Source organism: Rattus norvegicus, chromosome 8 (genome assembly GCF_036323735.1).
Source record: "Rattus norvegicus strain BN/NHsdMcwi chromosome 8, GRCr8, whole genome shotgun sequence".
NCBI classification, from domain to species: Eukaryota; Metazoa; Chordata; class Mammalia; order Rodentia; family Muridae; genus Rattus; species Rattus norvegicus.
The window spans coordinates 18,539,007-18,550,161 of record NC_086026.1 but is presented as its reverse complement, the minus strand read 5'-3'; the positions used below and the strand labels follow the sequence as shown (position 1 = coordinate 18,550,161).

At 41.5% G+C, this 11,155-nt stretch overlaps 1 protein-coding gene across 4 annotated transcripts in view; it reads right to left on the bottom strand.

The window, feature by feature from the left end:
• The window catches only part of Ccdc82 (coiled-coil domain containing 82), a 155,716-nt gene that overhangs the window by 114,847 nt on the left and 29,714 nt on the right, over positions 1 to 11,155 (bottom strand). For 2 of the 4 annotated variants that reach the window (XM_006242519.5, NM_001007660.1), the window contains exon 10: positions 2,565 to 3,842. The exons of the other annotated variants lie outside the window; for them this stretch is intronic. In XM_006242519.5, the coding sequence (XP_006242581.1) occupies positions 3,774 to 3,842 (69 nt within the window). In that variant the 3' untranslated portion in view covers positions 2,565 to 3,773. Of the gene's footprint in view, positions 1 to 2,564; positions 3,843 to 11,155 lie in introns of those variants that run through there. 4 annotated transcript variants of the gene reach the window in all.

Genomic DNA, 11,155 nt, shown 5'->3' with positions numbered 1-11,155 from the left:
CTGTGGGTAGAAGCAAACAAAATTCAGGTAATAAGCTCGAATTGTGACTGCTTTTAGCTGCTGAGGCATCTCTTCAACCCCCACCTCTCTGTAATTTTGACAGGAGCATAAATTAGAGCTTGAGAAACAAGATTTCAACAGACAGGTTTCGCTACTACATTCCAGCATGTAAGACACTGCTCTAAAAGCTAGGATCAAGTCTTGAGTGTCTTTTGTATGAATGTAAAAATGTGTATATATATATATATATATATATATATATATATATATATATATATATATATATATATATATATATATATATGCACATACCTGTAGTGCCGTGCTCACTTAGTCCAGATGAGTGTTAGGTCCCCTGGAACTGGAATTATAGTTGTGAGCCATCACATGAGTTCTGTGAACTGAACCCAGGTCCTCTGCAGGACCAGCAATTGTTCTTGACTGCTGAGCCATCTCTCCAGTCTCCTTTTATGCACATTTACCTGTATGCATACCAGCCATTTACATCCAATCATGCATATCATCTTTATTATTTATTTTAGAAATCAGCAACTAAAGTCCAGCATTTCACATGTCATCCCCATCAATACTCAAACATTCCTGGAAATGCATATTATTAGCTTTATCCAGTTCCTCATTTAGAGAATGAGGACTTTTCAAGATGACATTTTTCACATCATATATTTAGGAAGGATGAGACCAGGACTTTCCAGAGCCAGGTTCTCTTAACCACAGGATTGACGCTTTAACCTTGTGTGAGGAGCACTGCAAGCAGGCCTAACTCAAGAGATGCACCACTGACTATTCTGGAGTCTAAGCAGGTCCAATCCTATCCAAAGAACGAGTGTCTGGCACAAAATACCTGAACAGGAGAACAGACAAGTCAGGAAACTGTTAATACACCCGGCTACTCATAAAAGAATTATTTCTCGCAGGTGACAAGACATACTTTAGAGATCCTTGGCTTCCTCTTTCCTCGGCCGTCTTTTCCACAAGTCACCGCCACCCTGGCACCCATACTCAGATTCACTTCTCCTCAGAGTCGGCTTTGCTTCCCTCAGATATTGCCCCCTTCATCTCTACCTTTTGGACCTGCCTTCATTTTTGTTTTCTGGAAATGAGTTATGGGGCAGCACTCTATGTGTCAGGTAGCTCTGAACTGCAGTAGACATGTGACAGAAATGTTTGCTTCACCTCACCTCAGCATCTTTGCAACTTCCTTCCTTCCTTCCCTCCCTCCCTCCCCTGCTTTCCTTCCTTTCTTCCTCCCTTCCTTCCTTCCTTCCTCCCCTCCCCTGCTTTCCTTCCTTCCTTCCCTCCTCCTCTCCCCTGCTTTCCTTTCTTCCTTCCTTCCTCCCCTCCCCTGCTTTCCTTCCCTCCTCCCCTCCCCTGCTTTCCTTTCTTCCTTCCCTCCTCCCCTCCCCTGCTTTCCTTTCTTCCTTCCCTCCCCTCCCCTGCTTTCCTTTCTTCCTTCCCTCCTCCCCTCCCCTGCTTTCCTTCCTTCCCTCCCTCCCCTGCTTTCCTTCCTTCCTTCCCTCCTCCCCTCCTCTGCTTTCTTTCCTTCCTTCCCTCTCCTGCTTTCCTTTCTTCCTTCCTTCCTCCCCTCCCCTGCTTTCCTTCCTTCCTTCCTCCCCTCCCCTGCTTTCCTTTCTTCCTTAATTCCTCCCCTCCCCTGCTTTCCTTCCTTCCTTCCTTCCCTCCTCCCCTCCCCTGCTTTCCTTCCTTCCTTCCCTCCCCCTCCCCTGCTTTCCTTTCTTCCTTCCTGCCCTCCCCTGCTTTCCTTCCTTCCCTACTCCCCTCCCCTGCTTTCCTTCCTTCCTTCCCTCCCTCTCCTGCTTTCCTTTCTTCCTTCCTTCCTCCCCTCCCCTGCTTTCCTTCCTTCCTTCCCTCCCTCTCCTGCTTTCCTTTCTTCCTTCCTTCCTCCCCTCCCCTGCTTTCCTTTCTTCCTTCCTGCCTTCCCCTGCTTTCCTTTCTTCCTTAATTCCTCCCCTCCCCTGCTTTCCTTCCTTCCTTCCTTCCCTCCTCCCCTCCCCTGCTTTCCTTCCTTCCTTCCCTCCCCCTCCCCTGCTTTCCTTTCTTCCTTCCTGCCCTCCCCTGCTTTCCTTCCTTCCTTCCCTCCTCCCCTCCCCTGTTTTCCTTCCTTCCTTCCCTCCTCCCCTCCCCTGCTTTCCTTCCTTCCTTCCCTCCTCCCCTCCCCTGCTTTCCTTCCTTCCCTCCCCCTCCCCTGCTTTCCTTTCTTCCTTCCTTCCCTCCCCTCCCTTGCTTTCCTTCCTTCCTTCCCTCCTCCCCTCCCCTGCTTTCCTTCCTTCCTTCCTTCCTTCTAGCTTGAAAACCCAATAGGAATAATTATAGAAATGTAGTGAAGAAATACAAACTCATCTCCATGTAAGGATTTGATAAAATGTTGTCTTATGTAATATTCATGGAGGCACATGTCATGAATTACACAATACATGAAGCCACCTAAATTTAATCAACACTTTCAGTAGAAACAAACAAAAGCAAATAAAATGCTATAGAAGAACAGGTCTCATATTTAAGAATTAAAGATACAGAATACACACTTAGTCTTTAAAACCATTTTACTTTATTGCATTAGGAAAAAATTAGGATGTGCAAAGTAAGAGAGGCACAAAAATAAGCCTTCCAAGTATTTTTGGTTGAACTTGTCTCTTGAGATTGTCAGACTAGAACATATACATACAGACATACATAGAGAAAGTTATGATTAAAAATCTAATACACCTTAATTTTTAATGTATTGCAGATAAAACTGTAAAGAAACAAGAAAGAACATTATAGAGAATTAAAATATATATCAAGAAGTTCTTCCTGAACGTGAGAATTGAAAGACCCTGGGGACGAGCCATCTATTATTAGGGAAACTTTAGCAGAAGGAAATACCTCTCCACCTGGAGTGGATCGCCATGGTCTCATTCTGAGGCTAGGACACTGAATGCATGGTGGTCTGAAGCTTCTTCATAATTCACAATTGAGGAAATATTACAGATATTTATTACTGAAGATTATTTAATACTGCCAAGGGGTACAAGAATACATACATAGAGGTATAAATATACACATGCATATATACTGTGGATGTGAAGGTGCATGTGTGGTTGCTCAAATGTGTGGGCACATGAACATTTGTGTTTGCATGCATCTTGAGCTCAGAGGATGGATAGCCTTGGTCATTCACAAGCATCACCCATTCTTGTTTTCTCAGACAGTGTCTCTCACTGATGAGACACCCATAGGCTGGATACCTGACCAACAAGCCTCAAGGATCTGCCTCATCTTCGCCTCCCAGTGTGGGGATTACAAGTACATGCCATCATGTCTGGCTTTTATTTTAAATATGGTTTGGGGAACTGAACTCAGGTCCTTGTGTTCATAAGGCAATTACTACACTTAATAATAATACACTTAATAAAGCAAGCCATCTTTAGGACAGTCCAAATATATTGTAACACAGCCTATTTCTACTAAACTGACAGAACATGACAGCACATTCATCTGCTGGTCATGTGTGGGAAAAGAATAACCACATGACCAAAACAGACTGAGGGACTTCTGAACCACAAAGCTGATGTTCTCCATGAAAATCTATGACTGTTATTAGGCTTTGCTGTGGCATTTCATAAAGATTGAGTGGGCACATACACGAGATATTTTGCTATGAAGATACAACCAATGATACATGACACAGAGAAAAAAAACTCATGATCTTCACATTTACAGAAATTTATAAAATCTCCTCTGAAGGAAGCATGCTATAATTTAAACTTCTCATCTTGAAAATAATCCGCAGAATTTAGATACTCCTCCAGTTGACCATGTTTCTGCATATACAACAGAAAAATTAGTCATTTTAGTCACAATAGCAAATAAGACAGACTTTATAGCTACTAAACACATGTCCTATAGTAATTGGGAACACAAATCACTTAGATATAAATAGAAGCACTTCTAACTTACAAAGGGCTGGGAAGAAATCAAATAGTAGCATTATTAATTTCATACCTCTTGTAAGTTATAATTGGAAATCATAGCATAAATATAATTCAAGAGTTAATCCAACACATATTTGTGGAACAGATGTGTATGTATGTGAACAATTTCCTACTGTTGACTGTTGAAGGGGTAGAACTTTTAAAAGATGCTTTCCCCATCCCTAAGTTAAGACACTCACAGCAACCAGTACCAGTGTGTGAGGGTCAGAAGAGAAACCATGGCTAGTTGAGCTGACCTGGGAAGTCGTGACATTAAAGTTGTTTCAGACAAAAATACTTGATAGGCAACATTAGTGGCAAAGTGACGCTCCCCCAGCCCAGGAGGTTAAAAGTTCATTTAACAGTACCATGACAAGGAGGCATAGGATTTGGTAATAATCTGATGTTTTCTGAGAGAAAGAGGACTGAATCAAAGAAATCTAGGTTGAAGAATAAAAATAATGAGACACTAGGTTAGGATAGATTAGGATTGGACAGGCAATATGATGCTGTCAAAGATCTAGGAGCAGGGAATTCACCTTATTTGAAGTACATGTTCAGAAAGTTAGCTAGCTACTTATAGCTGTCTGGCAGTGAGTTAGGAATCTGTGGTGACAAATTAAACAATGAGGACTCAAACCTGTGGGGCACAAATGGAAATGGAGGGGAAAGCATAGGGTGGAGCACGTTAAGAGATGCATTAAAGGTACCCCGGAAACTCCAAGGTGAAAGAGTACAAGAATAATGGGAGGCAGGCAGGGCTCTCAGAGGCAGAGCAGTGAGCAGAGATGATGCATGAGTTCACATTTAGACACAGAGTTCAAGTATTTATATCAGTTGAGGACACTAAATTATTTAATGGTTTCCTGATCTGGTTTATGAACTCTGAGAGAAGATCTCAATGGCCTGAATTCTGTGATGACAAGGATTCATGGGAGGCAATATGAACACTGTATTTTCATCCTAGGCAAGGCCATGAAGCCCATTTTCATAACCTCAAGATCTGTGATTGCAGCACATCCCCAAGAAAGAAGGAAGAAGAGAACAAGACAGAAAATGGTCTGTTAGCATAGGCCACACAGAGTTCAGTTGGTTTTAGTATATGCAAATAAAATTCATTATGACCTACACCTTAAAAGATTGGCTGTTTTAGGCTTATTATTTTTACCTTTATATTGTTATACTCAACTAGTTCTAAAATTTATTTTGGAAAATTCGGATGTACCTCAGTACACTAAGAGAAGGAAACAACAATCTTGGCTTGCTTACATACCAGCTAACGGCAGTTGATCACTTTCTAATTCCAGGCCCTAAAGTGTGCCACAATTCACATGATCGAAGCCCCAGCATCGCTTAGCTCCTATTTTCTAGAGGAGCAACAGACTTGGAGAGATGGAGTGACTTGCTTTCACATTCCACTGCTAGTCAGCCAGGGCAAGTATTTAAATGCATGCTTTCAGCCTTTATAGGATGCTGTTTTGAGTTTTAAATGGCAGGGGTGGGGTGACAGCTGTTCTGAGAAAAAAATGAAAACCACAGAAGGGAAAGTGAAATGGAGGAAAGGTCATTAGGACCACTCTGCCATTTCCTCTGCCTGAAGATGCTCCTCAGAGCCTTTGGGAAGTCTGGGCCTTACTTTAATAGGGAAGAGCACTTTCATGTGGTACCAGACGGGCATTCTGACAAGAACATTCCAGATCCTGGAAATGGGGTAGGGGAAAGTAGTCTGATTTCTTTCTTTCAGGATCAAATGAGACCAACAGAAAGGAAGGATCTGCTGAGGGAGCTTAGAGAGCCTGAGCACGACCAGTTCAACAGGAACTTTTAAGCTACAGTCCTCCATCTTTAATTTACTTAAGAGTCCGTTTATTTTTTTAGATTTTAGCTATTTAATGTCCTCAACAAGGAGTTTCATTTAATTTGTTTAGGTAAAGCCAGGAACTTTGTATTTTTTCCCACCAATTTCTAGATTAGCTTGACATAGGTGGAGCTGTGTGTGTGTGTGTGTGGGTGTGTGTGTGTATGTGTGTGTGTGTGTTATATTGAAATATATTGAAATATTTTATATATATATTTCATATATCTTCAAGACAGTGTTTTTCTGTGTATCCCTGGCTATCCCAGAACTTACTCTGTAGACCAGGCTGGCATAGAACTTATAGAGATCTGCCTGTCTCTGCCTCCCAAGTGCTAGAAATCAAGGCATGCACACAACACCACCTAGCTAGTGTAATATTTTGAGAAATACCAACTTCAAGTGTAGAAGAAGAAGAATAAAAGAAAAATGTTGAAAGAAGGAAAAATGAAAAGACTCATTGAGGGAACTATCTCATAATTTGAAGTTCTTATTTAATACATTGTAAATTATTTTAAATACAACTGTAAAACAGAATTGATACTTCTTTGTATGTATTCAGGTAGGTGTGTGTGTGTGTGTGTGTGTGTGTGTGTGTGTGTGTGTGTGTGCACCAGAGGTTGATCTGGGGTATCTTCCTTAGCTGCTCTCAACCCTGTCTTTAGAGCCAAAGTCTCTGATTGAATCTGTTACTCACATATTTGTATGGCCAGCAAACCCCAGGGTTCCTCCTGTCTCTGCTTTCTTAGAAGCCATATGATACTGCACCTGATTTCTAAGGTGGTGTTGGGATCAAATTGAGGTTCTCATGCTTGTGTGGCAAAGCACTTTAGTTACTGAACCATCTCCCTAGCCCTCTGACTTACTATCTTCTCTTCCCAGAATCTATGCTTCTATCAACCAATCAATTGTCTACTCCAGGAAAGCCTATCACCACGTGTAATGAAAAAGAACTGTTGCGGCACATTAGAGTGTTTGAGAACTGCTGTTGTTTGCCCTGAAGTTATCTGTATTTTGATGCTAATTCCACTGCCCCAAGGACTGCTGCCTAGCCACATACTCAGAACTCAGGTGACTTCACCAGAACTATCTCCCCCATTGAATTTATAAAGTTCAGGTGAGGCAGGTACAGGATAGGAGGAGGCCTGTCATTGGAGGAGAAGGAAGGATGGGTGGGAGAGAAGTTTGAAGGAAGAGGAGGAGACTAGAGGAGAAAGGAGAAGACAGGACAGAGGAGAGGGTGAGAAGCCATGGCAGGTGATTTTAAGATTCTGTTCTGTGTATTTACAGGTTATTAATGTTCCTAAGGGATGGATGGTACCGGGCTTTGTATGTTTAAGTGGGCAATTATATCTTATCAATTGGATCTAAGATTATTGTGTTGTGTGTTCTTTTATGTGAGGGTTTGAGTGTAGGAAAGTGTGTGGCTGGGATGTGTTTCCGTTCCGCCAAGATATCAAGCAGATATCTTGGGGCACCGTGGTGTGGACCTAGCGAGGTAAAAGACCACAATACTTTTTTTATTTTTTATATTTTTACAACAGAGAACTGTATGTATGTTTATGAACTTTGGTTTAATTATGCTTTCCCTCTCATGTATTCTTATAGTAAAGCTAGCTTGATGGCCCTTGACTATTAGACTGAAAGAAGATTCTAGCACAGTTATCAGGAGGTGAAACAAGAATGAAGTTTAGCTGGAAGATCTTTAGTCTTTGGCCAAACAAACTGAGAAATCCTGCAAGAATAGAAGAAAATGCTTAGAAGAGACAGGTAAGGAGGAGAGTGTCAAACACAAGCAGGGAGTGGAGATAACAGCTTGTGCAAGACAAGAGGACAATGTGACATCCTGGGATATGGGAACAGCCAGAGCCACTGAGATACATATTTAAGCACAGCCAGCCCAGGTACTCTGAGAGAAGACTAAATGTAGAGATGTGACTGACTACAGCCAAAAAAGTACATGTGTCACAAATACACACAGTGCTGTCTCACTCAAAGGGACAGCAAGGCTGAGAAATGTCAGAGGATTTGACAAATTCTGAAGTTTTATCACAACACAAAAAGGCAATATATGTGTTTATGCTGGAATATAAACCCTCTGGTTTCTAGGGGATCTTTTGAAAAAGTCTATAAAGAAATATTTTCAAATTAAAATATTTTTTCAAAAGTTGAAAATTCAAGACAAAATGAAGCTCTTTGCTGCCTTTTTGTAAAAAAGTGCTGCCTGCTTTAAGCATTATGTCTTATTCCTTTAGCACCTAACATTAAATATTACTTTTGATGGAGAGAGAATGTGAGGTTAGTTTTCTGTCATCTTGGTAGGCTGAAGTCATCTGAAACAGAAATTCCCAATTCCTGAGAAAATGAGCCCATAAAACCTACCTGTGAACAATTCTGTAGTGAACTTTTTTTTTTAATTATAGAGTGATGTGGGAGGGCCCAGCTTACCTCTGGGCAGGTGGTCCTGAATGGAATAAGAAAGCAGGTTAGGCCCACCATGGAGAGCAAGCTGGTCAGTAGTGCTCCTCCATTTCCTCCGCACCAGCTTCTGCCTTAGTTCCAGCCCCACTCAGTGATGGACTGTGTGGTAGACTTGCAAGATGAGCTAAACCCTTTCTCCCCAAGTTGCTTTAGGTCATGTGTTCATCAAAGCACTGAGCAGCAGCTAAGACAGAAGGGTCTGTGAGGTTTGTAGATTATTCTGGCCTTTGAACTTTGGAAACACTGAGTGTTCAGAGCTCAGTGAGTAGACTGTTCTGTAGGAAACTGGATGGGTGCTGAGAGCAATGCAGATGATGAAGGCCTGGGTTGTGATGTTTCAGAAGGAAGTTGGCAAGTCCCTTAAAGATTCTGTCAGGGCCATTAGATATTCTGAATTAAGAATGTGTGGTTCTGCTCAGCTGGGCCCGAGGAATCAGTAGGGATATCAAGATTTCTGATCTTTTGAAATGAAACCTTCAGTCATGGGACAATGGATACTGGTCACCTGGGTTGAAGAACTGTGATTGAAACTAGCATCACTGAGGTGCAGTCTTGTAGAAAGTGTTTACTCAGGGCCAGACCACAGAAGATTAGTCCAAAGGGACCAAGGGGGTACCTTTTACTGGTAGCCAAACTTGGTAATGTACAGGAGTCACACAGATGGTACTGTTTTGAAGACATGAAGGGGTCATGTAACATACATGGAGGAGTCTGGAAAATGTTGAGAGCAATGTAGAGCAAAGCCACAGTTGAGGCTTTGTACTCGAAAGACTACTGATGAAGGTTCACTTCAGTTGCAGTAGAAGCCCCAGGATTAAAGGAGAGGATGGAAAGGAGATGAGGCTTGGTACCATGTGGCAGAGTAAAGAGTCCCTGAAGAGCCCAGGAGAGGATATTGGCAAAGGTAGACTTCTGTTACTTTAGAGTTCCCACCATATTGGAGATGGCAATACCATGGGATGACCACCAAGGAGAGAATCAAGTCTAGGGTAGAGATGACCAGAATCTAAGAGACAAGCTGTGTATATTGTAGATGGCTGTTCAAGCCCTTTGGAATGCAGATCATGAGTCTCAGGAATCTGACAATAAGCTGTACACTGATGGACTTTGGTTTTGCTTTGGTTTGATATACTCTGGTTCTCTCTTGGAATAAGAAGGCATATGTGGTGGTTTGAATATGCTTGGTCCAGGGAGTGACACTATTTAGGGGTGTGGTCTTGTTGGAGTAGATGTAGCTTTGTTGGAGAAAGTATGTCATTATGGGTGTGGGCTTTATGACCCTTGTCCTAGCTGCTTGGAAGCCAGTCTTTAAGCAGCCTTTAGATGAAGATGTAGAATTCTCAGCTTCTCCTGAACCATGCCTGCCTGAATGCTGCCTACCTTGATGTTAATGGACTGAACCTCTGAACCTATAAGTCAGCTCCAAATAAATGTCCTTATAAGAGTTGCTTTGGTCATGGTGTCTGTTTCCAGCAGTAAAACCCTAACTAAAACAGTATGTAACTGATTTTTTATTTTATCAAAACCTACAGTAAGAGACTGGAATTTAAAAAAAAAGAAAAACAACTTTGATACTTTAGAGAAAGTAGTATTTTAGGAAAATTGAACTTTTAGTGTTTACATTTTTAAAGACTATGGAATTCTTTTTTTTTTTTTTCTTTTTTTCCAGAGCTGGGGACAGAACCCAGGGCCTTGCGCTTGCTAGCCAAGCGCTCTACCACTGAGCTAAATCCCCAACCCTGACTATGGAATTCTTACAAGTTGGAATTGTGATATTAATATTATGCAATTTTGGGGGTAAATAAGAAAGAAACGTTTTAATAGTTATGTATTTGTGTTTCAAGTTGACAAGGAACTGATTCTGTTCGTTAGTTTTATACCAACTTGACAGAAACTGGAGTCATTTGGTGAAAGGGAGTCTGAGTTGGGAAAACACTTCCATGAGACGGGCCTACAGACAAGTCTATAGACAGACTCTATAGACAGACAAGTCTATAGACAGACTCTATAGACAGACAAGTCTATAGACAGACTCTATAGACAGACAAGTCTATAGACAGACTCTATAGACAGACAAGTCTATAGACAGACTCTATAGACAGACAAGTCTATAGACAGACTCTATAGACAGACAAGTCTATAGAGTGCTTTTCTAGTTTGAAAGAGACGTGGACCCAGCTCATGGAGGGTGGAGTTCCTGAATGGCATAAGAAAGTAGGCTTAGCAACATCGAGAGTAAGCCAGTAAGCAGTGCTCCTTCATGGCATCTGCTTCTATTCTTTCTGCCATGTTTCTGCTTTGACTTCCCTCAGAGATGAGTGTAATCTGAGAACTGCAAGCTGAAGTAAACCATTTCTCCCTTAGATGCTTTTGGTCATAGTGTTTTATCCTAGTAATAGAAGCCTAACTAAGAGAGCATAATTTTACTTCCTTTCCTTAAGAATGTTTTAATTTTATATTTCATTAATGAGCCTAAACTTTGTTAAGGATACTCTAACATACATGGAAATACCCTGCAAGCAGTTGAAAGCTTTCCACATATGAATATGTGTAATTATTACATATAGTACATGCACAATGCACTGGGGCTATAGCTGAGTGGTACAGCGCCTTTCTAGCATCCACGAAGCATAGGGTTCAACCTCAGGTACTACAAAAGTGGAGAAAGGAACACATTTATAAATGTGGTGTGCTAATAGATTTTCTAATTCCATTAATGAGATGGTATCTCTTAAAGGCATCACAAAAAACACTTAAGAAGTTCAGTGTCTCAGAAAATGAAGTCAGGCTTACTAGCCAGCAAAAAGCATAGGTGGAATGGGGAGAA